Source organism: Onychostruthus taczanowskii, unplaced genomic scaffold (genome assembly GCF_017590055.1).
Source record: "Onychostruthus taczanowskii isolate IOZ18803 unplaced genomic scaffold, ASM1759005v1 scaffold16, whole genome shotgun sequence".
Lineage (NCBI taxonomy): Eukaryota > Metazoa > Chordata > Aves > Passeriformes > Passeridae > Onychostruthus > Onychostruthus taczanowskii.
This window is the reverse complement of record NW_024498795.1, coordinates 7,004,536-7,032,363: the sequence shown is the minus strand read 5'-3', so window position 1 is coordinate 7,032,363 and position 27,828 is coordinate 7,004,536. Positions and strand designations below refer to the sequence as shown.

At 40.2% G+C, this 27,828-nt stretch overlaps 1 protein-coding gene across 8 annotated transcripts in view; it reads left to right on the top strand.

Annotated features, from left to right (window-relative positions):
- Positions 1-15,397: 15,397 nt before the first annotated feature.
- The window catches only part of PTPRM (protein tyrosine phosphatase receptor type M), a 440,735-nt gene continuing 428,304 nt past the window's right edge, over positions 15,398-27,828 (top strand). For 7 of the 8 annotated variants that reach the window (XM_041399233.1, XM_041399232.1, XM_041399230.1 and 4 more), the window contains exon 1: positions 15,398-15,834. In XM_041399233.1, coding sequence (XP_041255167.1) covers positions 15,762-15,834 — 73 coding nt within the window. In that variant the 5' untranslated portion in view covers positions 15,398-15,761. The remainder of the gene's footprint in view (positions 15,835-27,828) is intronic. The other variant, XM_041399235.1, reaches the window with a different exon arrangement.

Below are 27,828 nucleotides of genomic sequence, written 5' to 3'. Positions count from 1 at the left end.
GAATGTGACTATCTCACTAGCCTTAGGTGACCTTTTAAATCCCACCTTTCACGTGTGTTCAGAAGAGGTTCAGAGAAGATGAATCTCAAGGAGTGTTAAAAATGTCAGCAGTGGCCTTCTGGCACTTGGGTACTAAGTCAAATGGACTTGAACTCATTTAGGATATAGTGGGATGCTATTAGAAACCTTTTCTTAAAGCAGACAGAATCAGAGCTGCAAGAAGTGAAGAGAGGAAAAATGAGACAACATGGTAAGGGGGAAAGAAAGCTAAAGCAAAAGCTGAAATAACCTTAAATCTTACAGCCTTAAAGAAAGTTAATATAGCCCTACATAAAACAGCCTTTTGGACAAAACCAAGGAAATTGGCATTTCTGGTTATGTGTTAACTGCTGATCTCATGAGGACATGCACCATCCTGTACTGTCATGTGAGTCCCAGTCATGAATATCCACCACGTTCTGTTCACTTTTCTAGTCAAAATAAAGAAAGTTTGCACAGACAGAAAGTGTGGCAGCAGATCTCTGGTCACAGAGAGAAACACCCCTTTCCCAGACATCGTCCTGGAAAGGCTGTCAGAAAATCAGAGAAAAGAATGAGAAACAATTCTTATCTTAACTTGCTGCACCTGGTATTGTGAGCATGTGGAATGTGTTATAAAGACTTGTTTACCAAAGGGTGATTTCTTAATCAGCCAATGGTGATGGTGTTTGGATTGGAGGACCAATTAGGTCCACCTGTAGGACTAGGGTATAAAAGTATGGGTTTCTTACTAAAGTTTGGTCAGCCTTCTGTAATACATGGAGTCTATGCTAATTATTACCTGGCTGGGGACCTGCTTGCTTGGGTAAGAAAAGGCATTATATTGTACTATGGTTTGCTGCTGAGGGACCAAGAGGCCAGAGCATGTCATGACCTCACTGTTTAGTAAGTCTAGTCCTATTATAAATAAATTGTACACAATTGGAGAGATGAAATGTATTGCACATTTCTATACATTGTTTACATGGTGGCAATAGACAGCAAGATATACCCCCACTAACAAAAAGTACTGTACTGCAACAGTACCAGACATATTAAAAGAAAAATAGATCCAAAGACTGTTGATGTTGATTGAACTGGAAAACAGGCCTCAAAATGTAAAGTCTTATTATCCTTATCATGAAGACCAGTTCAATGCTGTGAGTCATCATGACTCTAGAGCAATTCTTTTAACATTTCTGACAATAATGTTTCCTCTCTGAAAGAGCAGAACAGGAGAAAATAAACTATTTTTAGTTTCTGACCTGAGAACATTTGGGACAAAGAGAAGGTGCATCTCATAGAGGCCCTTCTGTGGTTTGTTCGCAGAAAGGCCTCAGTTGGAGGGGTCAGTCTTAGCATGGCAGTAGTTGCCACCCTAACCAGCTATTCCTACAGGAATGTATGAAGCTCCTTTCAAGTGCTAGCATGCTGCTTTGAGAGGATAAAGACAGATCCCTTTATCTAAGGATGGAGCTGAGAGTTTCATCTGTGATCTTCAGGACTTTCCTAAACATAACTTTTTATAAACTTAGCCGTTAGAAAACCCTTTATACGCTAATAGTTTAAACAAAACATCAAGATTCCAATTCTAAAAATGCTAAACTCAAAAAAGCTGAATCCTAACTCTTGCCCTGCTCCTAACAAAAACTAGCTAGTTCTGATCAGAGAAGGAGTCCTTGGTTCCCCTCTTAATGCCTAGTTTTGAGGGAGGGGAAGGAACCATGTTGCCAAAACCACAGCAGAAAGCCTCTGCTCTTAGAAGCAGAGACATGGATGCAGGGGCTGCAGCAAATAAGACAGCTTGGCAGAGTGCTACAGTCAAACAGGTACACAAAACTCTAAGAAATACTCAAATACTTTGGCCCTATGGGTCCTGACAAACAAAACAGAAAAAACACATCTCCACCCTCAGGAAAGAGTAAAGGAGCCCTCGGTTTCACAAGTGCCACTTTCCCACTGGCAGAGGAGTGCATGAGAGGTCCTGCCAGCCTGGCCCTGGGGGTGAGTATTGCTGCTAGAGCTCCTGCTCCCTTAGCAGTCCGATCCCCGACACTGCATCCTGCCCAGTGCCTCTGTAAAAACACTGAGCTCCTTTCAGTGCACCATTGCTGCTAAGTATTTAAGCTGTGATACACAACGAGCTTGTTCCACCAATCGAGCTGAAACAGACGCTTGGCCCACAGAGCTAGAGGCTAGATGGCCATTTAAAGAAAAGTATGCATAATTAAATTCTGTCTCATTTTATGCCTTATCCTCCCTCTCCTCTTTTATCTCCAGCTACCATTAACAGGCTCCTTTTCATTCTCCCCTTCTTATCCTTTTTCCTTCTTTCCCTTTCATCCTTGTTTATGTCTTTTTCATTTTCCCCTACTTTAATTTTTTTTCTAAATCCTTTTGATCATCTGCCTCCTCAGCTCCCCAGTTTTTTACCCAGCTGTGTTCATGGGCTGTTCCATTTTATATCGGCTTCTCCCTCTCTTCTTTCTTACTACATTCCTATTTCTTCAAATGAATTAAACCTTATTCCAGCAAGCTCAGGACCTGATTTCGGCATTGTCTGGAACAAATGTTAGTCACTCTTCCCTAATGAGCAGATTTGGATGGAAACAAAGCATATGGCTAGAAGGAACAGTGTGAAAATGGGGTGATAAAATCAATGGTATGAAAATGAATTTAATTACATTATTCTTATCATTGTATCATCCAAATGCTCATTTGCTTTGACAATGATTTCTGTTCAGCATGTGTGACATTTTAGCTATACAGTTAATGTGTAGCATTGTCTCTCATCTGTTATTAAAAAGCAGTGAAAGGTTTGTCTAAATGAAATCAGATCTTGATTCAAACAGCAGGAATATAATCTTCAGAGCAAATGATCTTGCCAAGAGTGTCTATGCAGGTCATGTATACAAATATCTGTTTTAATTATTCCCATATAAATATGCTTGCTTTCTGTAGCTGTAAATAAACACATGAACCTAGCAAGGTAGACAGGAATATGGGGTAAGTTATCCAGTTACAAATTAACCTCATTATCCCTTAAACTGGTGCAAATAGAGTAATCTGTTCGCTTTCACGTGTTTTCAGGCAAAGTGCCTCTGCTTTGAGTCCTCTTATAGTTTCCCAAGCTCCTAGCTTGAAACTAACAATATTGAGCTAAAGATTTTTTTTGTCTAGCATTCTTTTTTTCTAATTAAAAAGTGATAGTCTTCCAGTCTTCTTTACTGCAGCATCTGCACATACCAAGCCCTCCAGTCATGCACTGTGAGAGTGATTTGCAGATCAAATTTATACCCTTCAAATTCCATGTGTCAGAAATATCTGGAATTCAAGTTCAGAAAATAAATTCCTTTGAGTTTACCTTAGGAGATTCTCTGAAACCTACAAGTGCTTTGGCACACTTCCTCCTGATCTGAAGTGATCTCTCCTCTAAATCGGGGGATTTGTTATTTGTAATTGAGACTGGTAAGTCCCCTCTTTCCTTCCTGAGCTCTCCTTATGCAACAATGTCCTACTCTCTTCTGCACAGTACCACATTCACCTCTCTCTGTTCAGTGATGATGAAAACATCACCACTCACAACAATCTATCATTCTTTCACTTAAATCTGTCCAGATCTGGTCCTTGAGGATGAACCAGACATCCTGTGTCAAGTAAAATTATTGGTCAGAACTAGTAGTCCTTAATACTTATATTTTTGCCTAGAGAAGCATTAAATGTCTTTTTCAAACAAATCAGCTACTGAGGATGACACAACACAAACTCAAAGAATACCCTCGGTATATAGTACAAAGTGGACCTCTTAAATTGATAAAAGTTACTACTCACTTCAATGTAACATCTGAAAAAAACATTTTTCCACAATTTGAAGCATTTCAAAACATTCTAATGCTCTATGCATTAAAACTTCTCTTTTAATATGGATCAGTCTTCTACAAACTCCTTTATTTATGTATGAGTGATATTCATAATATTAATTACTTAAAGTTTTAAAAATAGTTTGCATTTTATAGACTGTAATTCATTATAAAACAAATACTACAAATACATTACACATGAAAGCACTGACGTTTGTTTTCATTCTGAACAGAATGAAAATAATGCCACTGATATATTTTCTGATTTCTCCCACCTAAAGAACAATGTGAATTAAAAAAGATGTCATCAATTGAGGTCAGCAATACACATAACATACACATACATAATGAGAGCTTTCTGTACCTTCCATTGTGTCTTGTAGACTGCTCTCCTCCTCTAATATTTCTCAAATGGGCTGGATAGAAACGACCATGAGGCATAAGCAGACCATTCTTATTCCAATGTCTTTTTTGTGTTAGCTACTGGTAAATTCCACCTTTCTGTGTCAGCCACAATTGTTTTATCTCTTTCTGAGTCCCTTTATTCTGGATCTCAAATTGCTCCATCCCTTCATGCCATCCCACATCATTAGTGCTTCTGTTACATGCTGGGATTTTTCCTTAACTGCACCTTTCCTTTCTTTCTTTGCTACCCTTCTACACTTTTCCTTCCCCTGACTTTTGTTTCTCCTAGAGTCTCTGCTTTGAAACTGAATCACAGAGGAGAATTAAGAAAAAATGAGAAAAAACTGTTCTCAAAGGCATCAAGAGCAGCCCAGAAATGTTCGCTTCTCAGTAAAACCTAAATTGTTCAGTGACTAGGAGAGACATTTTCACTTACATTTATCTAATACAGACACAGCTAATACAGCTGGTGTTCTGCTATTAGTAAAGAAAGTCTTGTGGCCAAGTGAGCTGCAACAGATTAAAGAAACTGCAGCACATTTATGTCAAAATGGTATTTATAAAGGTCAAAACATAACTTATGATGACTGAAGATTTAAGCACTGGTTTTGAAGAAAGTAAGTGCCTGTAAGTGGGCAAAAATACTGCTAAATTATGAGAGAAGAAACTATATGTAATTCTTGGTTCTTTCTTTTTTGTGATGTGCAGACTGACAGCTTTCTCACTTAATCGTGCCAGGCACTATGAATGTTACAAATATGTGACATTGTTTACCCTACCTTCTTGTACAATTGTTATTTTTAATATTAGCAGAAATATTGACATGCCATGGAAGTTTGACTAATTTAGTAAGTCATTCATCTTTACAATTTCGTTGCCTCCCCACTCCTGTCAGATTTCATTTCTAATTCAAATTTATTATTTTGCCAGTGCACTTAGTGACTGTTAGCAAAGCCAAACACACAAAAGTCAAAACTGGACCTAGAAAAAGGCATGAACAAAATAGGCTATTTCCTTTTGGTGTCTTTAACATCCACCTCTCTGTTATCTTGTAAAAGCATCTTCAGACACAGCCTTAAGGCCAAATGCACTGTAAAAGACCACCCATGCTGAATAACTTCACAATGACTTTCACACTGTTATTCCCCAAACTGGTGACAGAATAATGCAAAAATTTTCCAGATCACCCCAGCTAACAGAGAACATAATCCATAGCAGGAATACTGCCCATTCTGCATGGATCCAAGTCTCCCCAGACATCCTCCTTGGTTCCAGGGTGACCCAAGCTGTCTTTGTATCATTATGCAAAGCCACCATTTGTGTCAGTCCTACCAGGAAGATGACCTTTGTCAAACTAGATGTCCATGGTTTGGGGAATGGTCTTAGGACAGAGCCATGCCTTACAGTGTATATAACCAGACAGTCTGTTGCTCATGCTGACATTGCACAAGCACTGCACACTGGTCACCTACTTCAGGCAGCTCCTTAGTCACCAAAACACAGCAGCTCCCGTGAGTCACGACGGTGATCTCGCAGGGCTCGGGAACTTTGTGTGTTCTCCATACGAAGAGAACAAACAGGCCTCACTCTAGCATTTCACCACCATCTTTGCCTCATTCTGCACAGCTGCATATCAAAATCAGTATGGACAATGGGGAGCTGTGACAAGGATGGGATGGTGCTTAGCATCCTGAAGTGCAGCCTAAGTGCCGAGGGAGCTGCACTGCTACTGCTGGCTTCACTGGGAGTAGGACTGCTGTTCAAATAGGAACAGCACTACTGCTGAAAACATTAAAGAAGGCAAATCAAGCACAGGCTTGTCCTTCTACTAGTGTGATCATGAAAATAAAAAATAATTTGATTTCTCCTTTTTGGGTTTTTCCTCTGTTCCATAAGCTGTGCATCCCTGGTTTTGAGGCATTTCAGAGATGTTAAGCTGTTATTTCCAGTAACAGAAGCAGTTACTTCCCATAATAATATGGATTATCTCAAAGCATTTGATGCTCAGAAGAAAGGAACTATAATCTAGGAAACTTTTACCTTGTATCTGCAATGTTTCTCACCACAAAGGTTATTGGACTTAATTCATTAAATTAAATTCTGAAGAGCTTTGTCAATTCATTGTTTTCACCTGAATCTTTGAATTTTGCTGTGGTATAGCCCTGATGTTACAGAATTGTTTTAATCTAGGTGTCTTACAACTTTTTTGGTCCTTGATCATTAGTAGTATTCTTTTAATATTTTTTTTGTTTGTACTGTAAACAAAATAAGGATTTTTGATGAAAAGTTTCTCCTGACTTAGAATCTGTCTGATTGGCTCCTCAACATGAAAAAAATCTCCTCAGCAATGCTCACATCTGATCACTGCATGGGAGAAGGGAGAGAACAACATTTTCTTTCTTGACAGAAATTCACCCTTTTGAGAGCTGCAAGTCCTTCAAATGTGGCTTGCCTTTTTTTCATATGGATAGTGGTTTTGCCCCAAACCACACCTGTAATTCCCATTAGTAGTAGTGTGAGGGTAAAAATCCTCAGATCATCTACAATGCAGCTTTCCTGTGTGTATAATTCCTGTTAACGTTAATCTAAGTTCTGTACAATAAGCAACAGCAGGATCAGCACTCATTTTGAAAAACAAAGTAATATGTAATGATTCGCCACATCTGCAAAGCCTTCCTGAGTTTTATTTATCATGCTTTTATTTTGGCAATTATTCTTCTCATCAGCATGGTTATTTAAACTTGTCAGAGGAATCCATTTCATCATTATGTTTTAGCACATACATTTGTATCCATCATAATTCTTAATCTAGACTTAATAAAATAATTTACCAGTATAATGTAAAATATTAAGTAATTGATTTTTAGCACAATAGTGCACGAAGCAGGAGAATCAATAGCATCCATAGCCGCAACAAATTTCAAATTATCATTCCCAATGCTTTAGACAAATCAATGGGTAGCTGATTTGCTACTAATTTTATTATGTGTAAAATGTTAAAAAATTCACTGCATGTAAATAAAGTCATTCTTTGTCTGACAACATTTCTGCTCTTATTCTCTCCTGTGTTTGCCCCCCACTTTGTCTCCTCAGAGCTACGCTATTTAAATAACCTTCCATTATTTTCAGTGGAATGACTTGCTAAAGGGAAATATTTGTGTCCCTTCACTGGACATCTGCTGTTGGTATGAAAGCAATCAAGAGGAAAAAATGATGGTATGAAGCACATTTAACTTTCACGCCTCTTCATCATTCTGCACAAGCAAAAACCAACAAGAATTCAATCATAAGTACTTCAAAATATATTCCTCCCCTTTCTAAAAAAGCAGATATTAAAAAAAGGAAAATAAAGAATGAGAAAAAATTACTAAATAACAATAGGTTTTACATATGAACCTTCCAACTTAGTACCTCTCCTGACCTCTCTCTCTCACACTTTCACCATTAAAATAATCATTCAAATACTTTCAAATACTTACAGATATGAATTAAATTCTTAAAATGACTAAGACAAACTATGTAATTTAGAGAAGCCATCATTATAACATATAATTTACTTCTCAACAACTTTTCAACATATTAGGGTAAAAACCTGCATTCAGCACAGGTGGTGGTGTGAGAGGTTGTACTTACATCTATGCTCACATCCTGCCTCTCTGATGGATTCTGCATCACTGACTACTGGGCCTGCCTGCTTAGAATTGCTTCTGATGAGATGGTATTGCAGAGTTTTGCAGGAGTATAAATTGTTGTTAAAGTAGACTTCACAGGAATTTTTTTTTTGAGAGACAAGATATAAACTTCATGTCCTTCCACTCAACTACAACTGTAGGAATAAAAAGAATCTTAACTTCTTGTTCCAACAGGATCCAATTTAATAATGTCTCATGCATCTCATATGGCAATTGCATCAAAGTAATAGCAGGAAGTTGTATGGAGGTGCTGCTGACAACATGAATGTTACATTGCTAAATCAGAGTTAGTAATAAAGAGCTGAAGGAATGATAATTCCATCCATCAATCATTGTTTTTAAGATCCACAAAGACAACCAAAGAAGCTCCATATTTCACTTCTTCTGTTTCACAAATGCCTAATTAGCTGTAAATGAACTTTTGGGAAAACTTAATCTTATGCCAAGGCACAGATCCTATTATCTGATGCTAATTTAGAGCTATGGAAGAAAAATGAGAAAAACACATATGAGTGAACAAACTCAAGAGAACTTCACAGGCAAAAAGGACACTAACCTTTTATTGAATGTGGCTTTTCAGTTGGCTTTTGCTTCTGTGCATTTTTGGTGGAATGAACCCAAGATGTCAGAAATATGTTTTCCCAACTGGAAAAAACATCTGAAGGGCCCTTGCAGATGTGATCAGTCAATATTAGCACTGATGGCATCAGACATCACTATTTCAGTTGTCTGCTTCAGTTCTTTGCCTTTTATGAGAACATCTGAAAGCCAAACTTTTGTCAAGCATTTCTAGGGATTACTTCTAAAGGGAATGTTCCATCTGACAGAAGCCTGCAGAGAAACCCCCTCTAGAAAATGGTTTATCTGTGGAGAGGAATGGACTAGAGTATTTTTAGCAGAAAAAATAAAATGCTATAGCTCTACTGGTAAAACTCAGTGTGTGTTCCTTCTATTATGTAATAAGCACTAATTTATTACAATTACTCTGTCTTGGAAGACTGAGAAGTTAGCTTACTTCACAGTGCTCATCTAAATTTTGATTCTTCTGGTTTCACTCCTTGACATGGTTGATTATAGAAGCACTGAATAGAAAGAATAGCAACTTGAAGTTCAAATGAGTAGGGAGAGGTGGAACAGCAAGGAACTTTGAAGACAATGAAATTAAGCCTAAATTTGTAATAGAAAAGGATGTTAACCCAGATGAATGACAAGATCAAAGCAACGAGTGACAAAGATGATATTACAGTCGGTATTTGTACAGACTTTGAAGACTGAATATATGAATATCTGCAAGTATTTGCATTTAATCAATTGTGTTTCTGCTTCTTTTCTGACCAATCCTATCCAACCTCACACAAATCTGAAGGTTGTACACTCTTGGTAGGCGTTTGTTTAACAGTGTTTCATACTTGGACTACTTTGCCCTCACCTCCTGTATGTGTATACTGATAATGAGGATAGAGACACAGCTAAAGACACACACATTTTGGGAGAAGCTAAGAACAAGTAGTAAAAGAAAAAGAGTGGAGATACTTTTCTTTACAAGGTATCAGGAGCTAGAACAATTATTAAAAGCCATATAATATATTTGAGGATACAAAGGTGAAAAGTGAGATGATCTTGAGTGCAGTAATGACTCTGATCAACCTCACTTGGAATACCCTCCCATACACTCTGCCCATTTGTCCCAGAAGCATCATTTCAGCTCAACCTGGGGCCTTCAGCTTCTGCTGGAGCTATGGAGTAGGAGCAGTGGTCTCAACAGGGCTGCTCATGGACCCTGATGCCTCAGGTCCCAGTGTGTGCGTTTATGCTGGCTTTATCTTGGATCTGTCTTATCACAGTGGACCTGGATCCCCATCCCTTAGGGAGAAGCTGACCCTTTCTGTTCCCTGACAGAAAGCTCAAATTTGAGCAGGCCTGCTTCTCACATATAATGTACAGACTGATATATTTCTGAGAATAGAGTTAAAAGCCACAACAGTTTTAAGTTTTTGTAGACAATTAAACACATAGTTTTCTAATAAAATGCTGACATTCAGAAGGTGAAACATAATTTGGCTTGCAGACATAAAAATACATCAAACACAATGCGGTATGAGTTGCATGTTCTTCCTGGTCTGCACAAATCACATGAGGGGTACAAGGAGATATGTGGATCATGGTCTTAAAATGTTATGAGTTTACAAACTTCTACCTGCCTAGGCTACACTTTCTCTTATCTATCTTATTATAACAATTATGAAATAGATGTTCTTCTACAATTCACTTAATTATTTTTGGGTTTGAACTAGTAGTAACCATCTCTGTACAGTGTGTTCTGTTGCTCTTTGCTTCCTTCCTGAGATTCAGCTCCCCCACTGTTTTACTTGGACACTTCAGACCTTTTTCTCACTTCTATTTCAACATTTTCTGATTAAAGATTGCTACTCTCTAATGTTTTAAATACTTCTCAAAGATCTGGATGTGTTTTCCCTCTCAAGCACCAACAATGGTTTAATATCAAAGCCAGTAGTGGCCACGTAGAATTTCCTAGGCTATTATAAAAAGCATTGGGTTTTAGCAGCTGGAATCAAATAAGACTTTGGTTTTTATTACCACCAAATTTCAGAGTGATCAAGTGAAAAAGGCAAGATGTCCTTGGGACAAAATGGATAATTATTGTTGCTTGCATAAATAATTAGTATTAAAAAAAAAAAAAGGACACAGTCATATTACACATGGCAATATCTGATAGGGAGCAGTCACAGTTGTGAGAAGTGTATCTCAGTGCTAAATGAATGATCAGGGATCACAATGCCAGCAGACCCCAGCAGCAATAAGCAGGAAAGATAATAAGCCTCTACTGAAGATGGAACCTTTTGTATGCAGCAACTTTTGCAGCTGCTTAGATTGGTTTAGATTGACCTTAGATTCCAAGCAGTTCTTTGTGGTTCCTTGGAGGGGAAAGACAAGGTATGGAGGAGATGTGATCTTTTAAGGACACTATTGGAACCTCACCCTACCCCTCAAAAGAAGGCACAGGGAGGCTTTTTTGAATAAACTGGAGGAAACTGGAGGAGTTTCAGTTAAACTGAAATAGCTCTTCAGTAACAAATGAAACCATTATAGCATCTACAGATACAGATACTTTAAATATCATGAAACAGAATATAATTGAGTATAATGCAATCAATAAATCCTGGCACACAGATAAGCACACATACTTTTCTTTTTGTAGCTTTTGACAAAAATCAGCAGTGAAAAGGTAAAGAGCATCCATAAAACTCTGCATGAAAAGATAAAGCTAACTAAAGATAAGTGAATATTAGCCGCTCTGTATTTAAGAAAAAGCCCCAAATGGAAAAAGAAGAAATTTTTGGCACGTTTTTCCTTGACCTACAGAGATGATGTTATTTTTGAGTAGTTCTTCTCACCAAGGATTGCCTCTGGAATTTTGCTGAGCAGAAAAGTAGCTTTGATAAAACCAGAGAATTGGAATCATTGCCTGTCTTTTTTCTAACAAAGCAAATCATACTTTCACTCTCTAACTGTACTTAACTAAGAAAATGTGCCCCTGTCCCAGGAAGAAAATTACTTTTTCATTATATTTAAACAGCAGTGTTATTGAAAGATTTGTGAAGCTTGTCTGTCTGAACTTTGAAACAAGATGGAGAGAGCTAGTGAAAATCACTCTTGTCTAACTACTTGATAGTGCAAAAAATAGCTTTGAGCTGTGAGAGTGATGTTATCTGCGACTGAACCAAAAGATCAGGTGACAGCTGTGTAGCCCACATTCTTGGCCATTTAATCAGCATTGTCACGGGTCAAAAAACGGCAGGGCGTTTGGGCCTTCTTCCAATATTTGAATATGAGTCTTTGCTTTTCTATTTCTGCTGTAACATGAGCAAGAGAGTGTTCCTGCTTTCTATCATTATAGGAAGGTGACTTCATGCTACAGATTATGCAGGGTGGCCTTGATGTCTTAGAGAATTCGAGATATGTTTACTTGTTCTTGCACCAGTAATACAGACTGAAATGCACTGCAAATATCACTAGCATCTTAAAGGTAACAGCTAAATAGATAAACACAATCTATATATCTAATTGTTAAGTGTAGATGTATGCCTGTCCAAAGGATTCTTCCTGACATAGGTCAAGCAGACCTGCTTCCACATTATGATAAGTATTTGGATGTCAGACCTCTCTAACCAGTAATACAGTGCTTGTTCAGTTTGAAATTTTCAAAAATCAGTTGCCAGAAGTAGCTCAGAGATCTGGAATATTGGAAAAGGTTCTGCAAGAGAATGATTAGCAAAGAGAGGGCAGGTCTGCCAGTGAAGATTCTCTAATAAACAGTGTAATTATTCATAGTTGTTTAATTTTATGTTTAATTTTCCCTCAGTGAGATGTATACAAATTTTATATTTAAAAATAAAACAAAATCTTTGAATGAAGGCTGGTTATGTGCATTTTCTATGGACGAAAATTAAAATCTAGAAATTAGTTACAATCATTTCTAGATTTTCTCCTTATTCTACATGTCTTACTGTCTCATTCTTTGACTCCTTTCAGCAGGAATAATTTTATTTGAGATAATTGGGACCTCCTGTGTTCCTCAGCTGAAGTATGTCTATGTAGGGAACTGGAAACAGGTATGTCTTTAAGGTGATCCAGTCCAAGAACAGATGCGAGGTATCTAAAGTATCTGTTTGTCAGTAAAAAACAATCAGCAAAGTACTATTTTTTTTCCCCCATGCAGATGCTTCCAATCCCCTCTCCAGCCACAGCTTAGCCTCTAATGAACTTTCTTGAATGCATTCTTGGAACCAAACCACCAGTGAACCTGTGGGTTTTGTCTAGTCTTTTCCTGATGCTCCAGTTCTTTTTGTACAGCTTCTGGACGGTTTTCATGCACGCTCCAGTACCAAACACAGCGCAACACAGCTCACAATTCCCGATCAGCCACGCATGACCTGTGTTTTCTATTGTTCTTGTTGGTTTAGCAATTCCCTGGAGCTCAAGTGTTTCTTAGATTTGCTGTAATTAAAGCAGACCGGTTGTGTCTTTGAAGGTCAAGCACTTTAGCCTCACTCTCAGTGTGACTGTGACCAAACACTCTTATAATGCTCTTCTGTAATCCTCAGAACTCAGCAACTTTCTATCCCATCTTCTCTAAACTAACATCAGATAGCTGTGGATATAGGCATGGATTTTTCCAATTCCCTTTAACAAAGGGCGGAGAGCTACTGTTACACGTCTGAACACCATACTACACCACACTGCACGGCTGATCAGAGATACGATTTCATGTGCATCTGGACATTCAGAACCCAGAGAGGTCGTCACTAGAATAAACATTGGTGTACTGCTCATTTCTAGATTTTTAGTGGCAGATCTACCAGAAGACAAATTTTAAAGTTTATTTTATTGCAAGTTAAATTACTTATGACACTTCTTGAAGTTTTTTAAGTTTTGTGGTACAAAGGTACACTTTCTAGATCAGCTATACTTTCTAATTTTTGGAAGCTATAACTGCAGCTTTTAAAGAAAATAGAAATTAACTCAATTATGTAACCATGAACAAACCCCCCAAATTAAAAAAAAAAAAAGGGAATTTTTATTGTAAAACATCCATAGACTTAGCAAGGCTTCAGGGAATTAAGGCAAATCTTTTTTTTTGGGGGGGAGGGGCGGGAGACGATTGAAGTTCTAGGCAAACAACAAAATAAGGGAATACTTGCTATTGCAAAGAAGTCTGACGTCAGGAAACACAACAATTAATGCTGTTCTGCCCTCTTGCGTTAACTTTGGAGGCAGCTGCAGCAGCCCCACACATCCCGAAGTTCCTGTCCCTTGGCGAACACTGCGTCAAGTCGCAGATGCATTACCCAAAACACAGCAGAGCAGCGTCCCGAAAACAGCATGGCTGGGCGATCACTGGAAATGATCCAGCCGTGTGCCTAAGCTCGGACTTAATGTGTTGTATGTAGAAACAGTTCAGAATACGCACAAATCACTAAATATGCTGGAGCTCGCACGGCCGTGCGGGGGATGGGCAGAGTTTGGAGTTCAATGAAAGCGGCAGCGAAGACGGCTAAATACATGGAAGAGCAGCGTGGAAAACAGAGGACCTGTGCTGGAGAAAAATCAGAACCTAGAACCCGAGCTCAAGCTCTTAAAACCTGCATTATTTAAATTCTTGCGTTTATCGTTTTAGTAACTCACACGGAATAAACAAGGCATTAAATTTGGCCACAGTTGCGCTTGAAAGGAAAACCTCTCTTTGAAAGCGAGAACCAACAAAAATATTTCCACCTCTAGAACTCCACTTTAGTTTTAAAACTGTTTTAAAACCAGCAAACACATCCTTGCAGTGCCATGGACACCAGGAGCCGGAGCCCCAGCGGGAAGACGGCTGTCATGCAGCTGTATTTCATACGTGACGCGGAGATAAATGCCAGAAGTCACACGCTGCAAATGACGAGAGATAATTGCCATTTTAATGTGATTTTATTTCCATCACTCCCTCTCTAACGCTGCTAATTCCTGACGTTATCCTTCACTCGCAGGACTAAGAGCTGCGCCCGTGTCTTGAACCGGGGGCCGGGCTGGGCGCTCTCCAGAGATCCCTTCCCGAAACGCTCCGGAGGGGCGAAGGGTGGCTCTTACCCAGGGCTAGGCAAGGAGATTAAGTTTTATGAGCAGCACGCCAATGCGAAGCAATTAATGTACACGACAGTGCCGCTCCTCGCCAACCCGGAGAACCCATTTACATCTCAATCTCCTCTCGGTATCAGCCGCTCGCCGAGCGGGCAGGGCTCTCACGCTTGCGGTTCCCGCGGAAGGCTGAGCGGTGGCCTCCAACTAGTTCTTCCGACAGGCTCCAGACCGCCTGTACAAACAAACCGAAGCGCTTATGGAAAGCCGGCTCTCTCCCCCTCTCCTGCCCTTCCCCTTGCCTGTCCCGGTGCTCGGAGCAGCGCCAGAGCGGCGGGGCGGGGGCGAGACCGCTCCCCCGGGGCCGGACCGCTCGCTCCCGCCGGGTCCCGTCGCGGCAGGGCAGGAACCCGCGGCGGCCGCAACTTCAGCGCCTGCGGCTCTGGCCGGGGCCGGCCCGCGGCAAAGTTACCGAGACGCCTGGCTGAGATTTTTTTTTTTTTTTTCGTTCCTTCTTCTCTTCCCCCCGCGCTGTCCGCGAACTTTGACATCGTCCTGCCCGGCACGGAGCCAGCATCTCCTCAGCCGAGTCGCGCTCGGGGCAGCGGGGCGGGAAAGAGAACCAAGGGCTTCGCCCCCGCAGGCGGCAGCCGCCCCCGAGCTGCTGTCGGCAGCGGGGCCCGGCCGCCTCGCCCTCTAGCGGGGGAGAGCGGCGGCGCCGGCGGCTGGGCGTGACTTTCCCCGCTCCCTTCAGCCCGCCCGCCCGCCGGGGGGGACCGCGAGTCAGTCAGGGAGCCGAGCTGAGCCGGGACTAGCGGCGGCGCCCGCCGAGGAGGCTCCGCGATTAAGGGTGCCCCCCCCGGGCACCGGGGGAGGCGAGCGGCGCCCGCACGGCCCCCGGGGCAGCGGCGCGGCCGGAGGAAGGCAGACGGGTGGGCGGCTGCCGGCCACTTCGCACCCTCTTCGCTGCCCTTAAGAGTGGAGAGAGGGCGAGGAGGGAAGAAGAGCCCGCGGGGCGCCAAGTGCAGGACTCCGGCTGCCCCCTCCTCGCCTGCCCCACCGGACTGGAGGGGGGCGAGAGGGGCGCCTCCTACTTTGGCAAACACTTTGGCACTTTGCTGGATTCGGAGCAGGAAGGGCTGGAAATATGGGGAAAGTTGGAACTTGCCTGGTTACTTTGGCCGGACTTTTGCTGGCAGCGGGAGCGCAGACGTTCACAGGTAAGGAGTCGGCTCGCCAGCCCGGGGCCGGGCAGCCTTCCCGGGGGCCAGGCGGCTGAGGGGCAGGGGGGAGCGCAGCCATCGGAGGCGGTGGGGGTTTAGTTTGGGTTTTTGGTTTGGTTTATTTTTTTTTTCTGTATCTTTTTTTTTTTTTTTCTTTTTTGTTCCCATCCCCCTGACGGGTCTGTCACTTGGGAACCGCTGCGTCGATGGGGTGGATAAAGTGTCCCGAGGAGGCAGCGGTGCCGGGATGCCGCTCCGCTGGCGCCCCTGAGCCCCGATGGAAGGTCGAGAGGCTGGTGGGGCTCGGGCAGCCCTAGGGCAGGGCTGGAGGGACGGGCGGGACTCGGGCTCGCTCCGGCGTTTTTCCGCCCCTGACTTCCCGAAAGTTTCCCTCTGCCCCGGCACGGGAGGCGGAGGGGCGAGGTGAGCCGGTCCCCGGCGCTCCGCCCGGCGCCGCGGCCGGCAGCGGGGGAAGGAGGGCTTGCGGTGCTCCCCGGAGGGGCCGGCGGGGCCCCGCGGCTCTGCCCGCCCGCCGGTGCCTGGGCGCTGGCCCCCGCCGCTCCCCGCCCTCGGCGCTGCCCGGAGGTGCGGCTGTGAGATACAGACTGAGCCGGGGGAAAGCGCTCTCTGCAGCCCCCAGAGCGGCACCTGGGAAGGCAGGGCAGAAACTGCCCAAGTCTGATGCGTGCCGGCATTGACAGCCGAGTGAATTCTCCCCGCGAAGTGCCCCGTCAGCGGCGGCGTTCCTCTGTGCCCCGAAGCCCCAGACCTGCAGATGGTTATTTTGGTCTCGAGTCCCTTGTCTGCACCCCTATCTTATTTATGTGTTGGAGAAACCCGTAATTTTAGACAGAAATTTGGATTGTGAAATCGTTCTGTGTGCTCCACTGCAAAGAGTAACTTCAGAATTCTTTTTGGTGTGTTTTGTTCCTAACATGAAGTTAGTGCAACTGAAAGCACGTTAAATTGAAGACATCTGGTCCTCCGTTCGTGCGAAGTGTGCTTTGATCTGGTGGGAAGCAATCCTTCTGACTCCTTGTTGCTCAGGCTGCAGAATAGTTTATATTTTGCACATTATGTGTTGCATCTATGGAGCACTGTAGCTAAACTAAGTTTTTTGTCTGGGAGTTGGTGGTCTGGTATAGAACTTCTTTAAAAAAAAAATAAATTCTGGTTTTATGTGTGGTTCCAGGGACCTCTTGTATACGTAGCTGCATTTCCCCTAGCTTCTTGAGAGCATTTTTACTCTACAGTAAAAATGAGACAGAAGATCTCAGAGTAGAAAAACGTTGTGTTCCAAGGTGATATGGAGCAATGATGAAATACTTTCCAAATTCCTGTTAGAAGGAGGATATGCTCTGCAGCGAATTATGAAACTGGATTCAGTTATATTAGCTCTACAACTCATTAATGTTGGAAGTCTAGTGTCCAGACTTCAATAGGAGCACTTGGTTTATTAAGATAAATCTGTAACTCACTGCTGACCTGTGTGAACTGTCTAGCTTTTTGTTTAAAGTTAAGCTGGGGCGAGTCTTCTGGATATTTAAGTGGCTTGTGCATGCGATGTGCTGATACTGTACTGGGATCAGCATTGAAGTGCTGCTCGTGTTGCTGAAGAATAATCCCACATTACTGTTTGGTTTATATCTGTTGTATTCATTTACCTGACATGCTGTGGAGAGAGCAGTGCTATAAACCACAAACAATTCACCAGTGACTTGTGCATACAGTTATTCCAAGGGTGCAATTCCACACCATCTGAAGTACTCAGTAACAGAGGTTTCTATTCACACATTTCATTGAGATGGCAAGGGATGCAGAATCTGACCAGTTTTCTCCCCATGTGTGTTAAGTATTGAAGGTAAAGATTATTTGAAGATGCATGTACAGAATTTTTTCTTTTTAGTGTTGATTCTCGGCACTTGGAACAAAATTGATGAAATTTCCTCTTTTGTACTTTACCATATGAAGCTTGTGTCTGGGTATCATTTTTGCTTGGCGGAAAAAATGCTGTTTCTTTTGTTAAAACCTTGATGCATTAGCGTCATGTAAATTAAATTGCATCCTTGAGTTGGGTAGTTATCTTTTGTAATAGCTGTCCCTTATTGCAGAAGGGAGTAATATGACTAACCTATGAAAAGTTTTAAAACAAACAAAGAAAAAAGAAACAAACCCAACTCCAACACATGTTCTAAGCAAAGAATAGCAGTGTGTGAATTAAGTGCCTGTGGCATTTATAGTTCCATTTTTATTTCGTACTCTTTTTTAAACTGACTGATTTGTTTCACAAAGATTAGTTTTAATGTGGTCTTCAGCAATTGTCTTATTTGAGTTTCTTATTTAGAAAATAATCTTACTGAAAGATCAGATCTTGGCTTTTTAAGGCCTGGGAGCTTTCAAGTAATCTTTTGAAAGCAGCTTAGCAGTTAATAACAATGAGATTTTCTCTGAGTCCTTAACTAAAGATTTTGAAATTCTGAATTCATCAGTGCAAGAAGTAAATGATCTCAAGAATTTGAATTCAAGAGATGTCACTGAAAACATTGTCTTAAATGGGCAGTGCTACTTACCCTAAGTTTTTAAAAGTAGCTGGACTCTTTCTGCAAGGTTAGTTTTGGGTTTGGGATTTTTAACTATTTTTTAGATTCTTTCTGAGAAACTCTAGCACACCTAATTTAGCTGATTTTGTTTGTAGTTTTAAAAAAATGTTATTAAGTTGGTCTCATGTGAAGACAATGTTAATATTACTAAAGTTCCTGAAAAGTGGTGTTCAGTCATAGAAAATGCCACTTGTCTCCACCATGTTCCTTCATCCACCTGCTTGGTAGATTATTCAGGCTAGAGAAAGCAATTCACTCCTGTAAGGGGATTTAGGTCAAACACAGAGATACAGGAAGTTAGAACAGACATTGTAAACTTAAATATTTGATCTCCATAAAATTAAGAGTCTGTATGGGATGAGATCTGTCAAATACAAAAATGGGGACCTGAAATTGAAAGCAAGAAAATGTGAAATAGAACTTGGAAACTGTGTTTTTATGAAGGCATTCATATGCAGGTAGATGTAAATATGCACACAGCCTGAATTCTGAAATTGGTGTTTCTTGGTTACAGCCTGACTCTTACAGAGGGAGGGCTATTATTAGTCTGTTATATTCTCTTTTGCTGTGAAAAGCACCGAGGTTGTATATCAATGCTCTTTTTATAGCACTGGTTTAAAAAGTTTTAGTTTTTCTCTGAGAAGAAGCCCTATTGCAGTGAGAGGGATGGACAGACTGATTAAAAATACTTGTGGGAGTCCCTTTTGAAATGAACACTAGTGGCAATTATGAATAGAAGAAAAAGAAGAAAAGTGCTATACAACACTTGAAAATTATTTTTCATAGTGAGTAGTAAAGGTTTTACATAAAGAATAATAATTCTCAAGCTATTTCATGGATAAAAAATACAACACCTTACATTCTGAATAGATGTTGTGCCTTCGACTCATCTCTTCATTTTTGGGTGTAGGCACTTTAAAAAGAAGGATCACATTTTCCAGAAAAGTGATGTAAGGAAGAAGTTTGACATGCTGAAGTTGAAACTTACGGTGATCATGTTGATGTTTGGTGACTGCAGAGAAAAGAAAGAATATAGGTTAAGTCTTCATAGGCCCTATCCTAGCTGAAATGAACCTCCTGGCAATGCTTAGAAAATAAGAAGTTTCTGATATAATTAGCTGTGTTTAAAGAGATTTCTCAGAGTATTCAGGATCTCTGTTTGAAAGTCTGTATTAGGTATTCTGATCACTTTAGCAACAAAGAACTGCAAGTGTAGCTATATCTCACTTTAGCAAATTCGGCTTTTGTTTGCATTGTTTATTCCACCTGTTTTTCTTTCTCTCCACACATCCATCAAGTCTGTGTTCCTGCACCTTCTAAGGGAAGTAACATATGCCAGTGAAGATGCAGCTTTATTAGGGGCTGATGCAGTTTGTCAGCTTGTCTACAAAACTATTCCAGCTACAGGTCATAGCATGGACTTGACCTCACTAAACAGTGAGAGTGGGGGAAGGTTCTCAAACCAAACTTCCTGCTGTTCAGAGATTTTTGCTGCTGCTATTACAGCTGTTAGGTGAACAGGTGAATAACTTGATTTCTGTTTTACATCTAAGATTATTCTTATTTAAAATACTCCATCAAATTAATGGAAGCATTTTGAAAAATCTGCTTCTAATTGTGATGCCATTTTTTTAGGGTTCTTTTGGGTTTTTTTTTAACTTTTTGCAGTTATAACAAATGAAGTAAAGTTTGTGTTCCCATGTGAACTGGGATGTGCTTTAGAATGCTTCAGGTAAAAATGAGTCAGGGCTTTGGAAGTGGCACAGTTCATAAAAAAAAATTGTGTGGTGGGTATGTTCTTTTTTTTTTTTTTTTAATTTATTTTATTTAGCTATTTTGTTTTCAAAAGATAGTAATAAAACATCATCAGAAGTTAAAAATGCATCTTACAAAATATTGCCAGGATGTAATAACGCTGGGTGAAAAAAATGTTACGGTGTTCATTTGGTCTCATGATTTAGCAGTTGTCAGAATTCATGAGGAAAACAAATCACAGTGTCCTGAAACAATATAAGCACATATAATATATGAAATAATAATATCTTCAGTGCTCACAGAAATTGCTAGATTGGCAGCTAAAGAGACCTAATCCCTAGGAAAATCACAAAACATTTTAGGGTCGAGCGAGCAAGCTTCTGAACCCCACCTTGCTAATGTTCCTTGAGTCTGACCTGGAGACGTGGGGATGCTTTATTCCTCGTGTGCGTTCACCCACACCCTGCCACGGTCAGCAAAAGTGTCAGCCAGGAGAGTTGCTGGTGGCAAGGCCAGTTCTACACATTCCTGCTGAGACAAGCCCTTGAGTGGGCATCGTTGGATTCAGCTGGGAGGAAGATAATAAGCGTAGACTTGATGGAACAAAGTCCAGTGATGTTGTGGGGTCAGGATCTGTGAGCTGATCCTGTATTTCACGTGTTGCAACTTCATGCTAAAGGAAGGGCTTTTTGAGAGGGATGTCTCCAGTGCTCAAAGCTTGTCAGTATCACTGTCAAACACTTATTTCTGTGTTATGTCACTAAATTCTGAAGATGTTTCCCCAGGAAATGACATGCAATTAAGAACCTTTCAGCTCACAATTATGACTCTTGTAGAAAGAAGGAGTAGTTTTGAAAATTTTCCCAGGAACAAACTGTTAATGTGTGAATGCAACAGAATTATCTGCTCATTTTCTTTAGGAAAAATTGAGAATCTTCTCCTTATTTCATTTAATTTCATTTGATTTTGTTGATAACTTCCAGTTCTCTTGTTTCTGATGTGTAATGTTATGTGTTAAAACATGATTTTGAGACACTGAAACCAATTTGGAGCATATGGTCATATATTTAGAAACAAAAAAAAAAGTAGCAATAAATTTTCCTGTGTCAGTCTGTTCACCCAAATGGATTCAGATACTTCTTTCTGAATCACTTTGTCATGTCTTCCAGAGTTTTGCCTGCTGTGATCTGCTGCTGATCACTAGGTGTAGCTGCATCTCTAAATCCATTTTTCTAAGCATAGAAAGAGAAAGGGCTGTAAGCTAGGCATTGTGAGAATGTAGGTGTATTTGGAGGTGGGGAGATGTGAAAACAGATGATGCATTTTTGTGACCTAGAGAATTTTAATCCATTGGTGGCTTGTTTGCATCAGTTTGATTACAATACAAATGAACTTTTAATTACATGTAAAAAGGCTGATTTCAGTGTCAGTGTTAGTATTCAAGAGAAAGACAAATGAATGCTCTAATATAACAAAAATACATAATAAAATACATGAAACTACAGAGAAATTATCAGTACTTTCCTAGTGTTTTAAATGCAAGAATTATTGCTGCAGAGATCTGATAATATTTTCTTTAAGAATCAATCAAGATGGTTAAGATATAACCTTTAAGTTTTGAGGGAGTACATGTCACCTCACAACTTATTAAGAACCTTTCTAATCCATTCAGAATAGTTATCTATGGAGATGATGTTGCTGTCAGTGGAATTCTGTTTCCTTTTGGCATAAGGAGGTGTTGTGTTGGTTTTCATGTCCATGAATGCTGTGAGGAGGTACAGAGGGTAATGTGCCACATATGCTTTAAAAATGATGGAAAGACATTTTTATGCCCAGATTTCTGAGAGTAATAACAGTAAAAATTAAGGTGTATTTATGCCTCTGATATATACCCATGCTCAGTATCTGCAGAGAATAGGAAAGAAGTGTCTCAGCCAGCAGTGTCTGACTCAACAGCGACCCTTTGCCACATAAGGAGCAATGGTAGGAGAAAAAAAAAAGTAGCAAACAGAGTTGTTCGGACAAAACCGTGGCAATATTAGCAGGAAGGAGTTCTGAAAACAGGTTAGACTTTGTGTTTTCCGGAGTGGAAAGATGGGAAAGAAGGTATAGCATTTGCTGGAAGTGTGGAAGAGATGAATGTTGCTAGAAAAGAAGATGTAAAAAAAGTACTCTGAAGTCTAAAAGGCAGCTGAATTACTTGTGGAAAACAGGAGTGAATTTATAATTACTCATGTTTTCTTATTTTTTATTATCTTAGTTTTCAACATGTTTGTTTTTAATAATGTATTCAAGGCTCAGATATGTCTTCTGACAGCTTTACATAGCAATAGTTGATTGTCTTTACACATATGATTAAATGTAATGATGTTAATGAATCTTTAACTTTTTTCTGCGAAATGGTGTAAACTCAACATTTCACTTATGAATGTTTGTTTTTCACCTCCCCACCCCCAATGTGTAATCGACCCTGATTTAGAACAATTAATTTTTGGTTAGAGTCGGATTTTTTGCGGGGTAGATTAGATTTTTTATTGCTCCCCCCTGGTTTTTTTGTCTTTTTAATCTTCTTCACTGTTAAGCTATTATAAATATCTCTTACAGCATATTTTTGTTAATCACTAGAAATGTGTTTTTGCTCTGGAATAACTAACAGCTAATTACCTCTTTTATCACTTCAGCTCTTCATTTTCTAGGAGAATGAAATAGAGCATCACACGCCTTTTTTAGAGCAGATTTTCTTTCCCATCACACATATTTTTGGGGGATTTTTTGCTTGTTTGTTGTTTGATGCTTGTGTTTTTTTAATGTTTTAAGGCACAGTTATTTTGGGGAAGTTTTCAGAAAGCTCATGCTTTATTATCTTGAATCCTGTCACATCTTTTATCCTGAACTCTAAAATCAAATATGGTTTAGACCATTTATAAATAATGTAGTGGATAGAATACTTTTGTCAGTGAACCTTTGTTTTAATTCTGTAGCACATAAATGTAGACTCATTAGGTGCAAGAACTGTTTTATTTGTGCTGATAAGATTCTAACATAAGATTGAGGAGGATATTGTAGGAGTTTCTGTGTACTTTCAGGTGGATAAATAGTGGATCAGTAACCTAATACTTAAGGTTTGCTTGATGGATTGTTACAGATAAATTGAGTGGCTAGTGGTTTTTTTTCTGGTGAATATACATTAGATTGAGTAAATAACTTCCACCCCTGATATATGCGGTCACATAGTTGTGTATATGCCTGTAATCTGTATACTAGTTTGTATGCCCTGTCTTAAAGTTTATGAGTTGCTACCCATCATCAGACCTTCGCATTTTTCATGGCGTACTTGATACAGAGGTGGTGGCAGAGGGGTTGTATTTTTTTTCCCCTCTATGGCCAAATAATTCCTTATTTTAGCAGGTGATGCTTAGTCATGCTGCTATGGCTGATGCAGTAGTTTGTGACCAAAAAATAGTCAGCTATATGCACATCTTAAAGTTTTGGTTACCACGTCCACATAGATTTTGAGGGTAGAGTTTCTGAGTGTAGTTTCTCATAGTTTCTGACAAAAAGAGTGTTACCAGCTTATATCTCAAGGAGAGGTGAAGGTTTCCTAAAAGGATTCACCTTGTCCTCTACCTACATAGAAACTTCTGTTTGTTTCACTTCTGCTTTTTTTTCACCTTCATGGCTTTTTACTGTTCTAGCAAACAGTTCAGTGAACAGCTGAAAACAAACATGAAAGTCAATTGCCATAACAGACATAACTGTTTCCTCTGTAGCTGCTTAGTTTAGTACAGTTGCTCATTCTTCTTACGTGATTTAGATATGTTTTGTTTGAAAAATTTCATTGTTGCTTCTTCCATCTTCCACCCTTCTCATTCACTGTGAGAAGTCCAATGTTTCGTAACAACTGTACAGCCCGCTCAGAGTGTGCTCAAAGGTGTGGCTGAAACTTGAAAGAAAGTATTTTTGTTTCAAGGTGTTTGACACTGTTTGCACACCTGTTGGGGTTATATAAAGCATATTGTAATTGCTGTGATGTTTCTGTCAATCAGTGTGATTCAGGAACAAGAGTGTTCTGATGATTAATTTTGAAGTTCATAGTTTTTCTATAGTGTAATACCTCTTTTTCCTTAACTCTTTTAATATGTGTCATAAAAATCTTAACCAAGGAACTATTTTCCCTCTGTGGAGCTTTCCGAGCCTTGAGACTTCTAGTTCTGTTTGGGATGGCATTACCTAACATGAACCACACCCCTGGAGGACAGCATGAAGAAGACATATGTGTGTATCTATATATATATTTATAAAATTTTATTTTTAAGTTCCTGTTTTAATAGTTGCTTAGTGATCAGAACTCCGGCATAGATGTGGGAGATCCAGATTTAACTCTGTGCTCTGGCATTTGACTTTTGACTGTGACATGGATGAGGATCTTCATAGCCAGACTAGTTGGAATTTCTTTTTTTTTTTTCTTTTTCTTTTTCTTTTTCTTTTTCTTTTTCTTTTTCTTTTTCTTTTTCTTTTTCTTTTTCTTTTTCTTTTTCTTTTTCTTTTTCTTTCCACATGATTGAGAAATCTCATGAATTTCCATTTACAAAACATTAAAAGAAAGGAAGGTGATAGCTCAGAACCCCAAAACAATTTAGAGAAAATATACAGCAGCTGCTTGTCACCACCTCTACCTTCAGTTTTCTTGGAAACTCAAAAACATGGTTTAGGAGATAGAGGCACTTATGGACATTTCAAGGAACCATAGTTCTCAGTGGGGTAGTTCTTATGTTAATGACTGAAAATAGCTATAGCCTTTTCCCTTTAATGTTACCTTTTCTGAATTCTTCAGAGTAGATGAAGATTATTTTACAAAGCACCACATTCAGCACTTTAATATAAGCATTTTACGTAACACAGCACTTAAGCTTTTTCTTTTTAACTTCTGCAGAGACAGCTTGATACTGAAGTAATTCTCTGTTATGTAAGATAAATTGTTGTCCCAGTAATAATTTTGAGGCACTGTGCAGCTGATGCCCTTTTTACCGTGTCTGAGAGATGTCATCTTGACTCTGTCCTAGCTCAGGGGAACACCTTTGCAAGCAACTTTCTAAATGGGAAAGGAGCCTTTTGGGGTTAGGTCTGTGGGCATCAGAGACCTTGTGTTGACAGACCAACAAAACCATAAGACAACTAAAGTTAACATCTATTTAAAACCTTAAAGGGTGAAAATGTGAAATGGAAGCTTGTATGTTGCCCGACATTAGTACCTGCTATTATGGCAATAGAAAAGCACATGGATTGAAGACCACATGAGGTGTGTTTTATTTATTTATTGAAGTTCATGAGGTGTGTTTTATTTATTTTTACTTCAAGAATTGTTGTTAGAATTGCCTCCATAAATCTAGGCTAGTAAGGGATTTATGTGAATTGGCGTAGCACGTTCATTTGTGGATTTGGAAAACACTGGGGTTTTGTTTATTTAGGAGTGTTTGAGACAAGCACACACCCTTTAGAGCAAATATGCATTGAAATTGCATTGGGCCCAGGAGCCCAAGACAAGTTGAAATACACTCTTGACAAGTAAAACCTGTGACTTCTGCAGCAGCCATGCACCACCAGCAGATATGGACCGGGGTTTTTCTGTGAGTCTTGCACAGGCTTCAGAGCTGAATCCTTACGTGTACAGTTGCTCTTTGGAAAGTTTGTCCATGAGAATCTTGTGCTTCTTTGCATCCTGAATTTTGGGCACTTAGATGTTGCCCTCGTTAAAAACTTCAGTGGCCACAGAAAGGCGTAAACATAAAAGCCTTGAAGTGTTCTTGAAATTTTAGCCCAGTATATAGCATAAGGTTATCCATGTAGGGAAATAATCCCTTAAAAATAATTTTCCTCAGCTACTTCTGTTTTCAGTCATAGACAAACATACTGTAGTGGCTGTGGGTTGATTCAGTGGCAGATCATTGCTGACTGTGAACTTCAGCCTTACTCACCTGTCCCTTCCTCTGTCATGGAGTGGAATTGGAGTGTTGAAGAGGAGATATTAATTCTGACTTGGAGTAGGGGTGAAGCATATGTTCAGACTGAGAATTTCAGATAAAGACTGTCTGGGCTTTATCTAGCTGAATGGCCAAGGTCAACTCAAGGGGAATTAGGGAATGTAAACCGTGCATGCATTTTCTGCTGCATTTGAAATTTTTTCTCTTGATTCCGCAGAGAAACAGATACAGCCTTTGGAGGTCTGAATTTTTATTTTGCAAGGTCTCTGTAATGACTTGATGAATGGAAGTGGAAAGCGGCAGCTGTGGAGTCATTCTGGCATCATTCAGAAACTACTTCAGAGGTTATATAGATGGGCTGTGTTGCAGTTTACACTGCTACATGGAAACTTGCATTTTTAAAGTTACTGCTTGCCTGTAATTTCTATTGGCCCATTCAAAAAAATGGAACCAGTTTCTGATGTGTAGCCCCAACCCCAAGATAGTAATGCATACTGTCCATATTTTTGAATTACATTTAATTTCAAAATGAACATAAACTTGTGGTTTCGTGAACTGGTCCACAGTAAATCTCCTTCAGTCAAGCAGTATCTGACATGCCTGGTTGCTTCAAATCAGTGCACATAGTGGGTGGATCACAGCTTTTCAAACAACTGTTTGGGAACCACTCTCTGGCTATGAGTGAGAAATCTCACGTTTCCAGAACCCAGTCTGTTGAAGTCTTCACAAACTGCAGTATGTCACACTACATTTGTAGCAGTGAAAAATTAATTCTCGCTTGTGTGCCAGGATTAAAAAATGTGTATTTCTAGACCTCTGGGAGGAGGACTTCAAAAAAAGGGATCTGCTTGAAACTGGCTTTGAGCAAATATGTGACATTAACAAGCCACCCAATTCCCATGATTTCAGTGCTTTGACTCTGCCCAGTAGTCTAGCAATAAAAGAAAGAATTGGCCAATTATAGTAATCTTCCAGAGCTGTGTACTGTGGAATTTTGTGCAGAGGAAGAGGGAGGGTTCTTACCTGCTCTCAGTTCTAAAATTGTGCTTTAGCACAATGTATTTCACAGCAAATATAATACATATTTAACAAAGCTGTTAACCACCAGGCCACCTTTAAGAATACCTTGCTTACCAACCACCTCCTGAGCTCTCTCTGCAGTGTTTTCTTTTTTCATATCAGTTCCTCATCATTATATTCCACAGATAGACTCATAAGAATGGCTTGGGTTGGATGGGGCCATGAAAATCATGTTCCAAAGCTCTTTCACGGGCAGGGACACATCCCACTAGACAAGGTTGCTCAAACCCTGTCCAGCCTGGCTTTCAACGCTGCCAGGTTGGGGCATCTGCAACTTCTGTGAGCAACTGTTCCAGTGCCTCACCAGCCACACAGTAAAGAATTTTTTCCTAATATATCATCTAAATCTGCTTTCAGTTGGAAGCCATTTCCCCTTGTCCTATCACTACCCTTCCTGATGAAGTGTCCTTCTCTGGCATCCTTGTACGCCCTATTCATATATTGGAAAGCTGCTATGAGGTCTCTGTGCAACTTCTCCTTAAATAACTTGTGCCATCCTCTGGGCAGCAGCGGCTGGGCTGGGGAGAGAGCTGAGCCTGCCGGATGGCAGCTCTGATGTGGATTTCCTGTGTTGC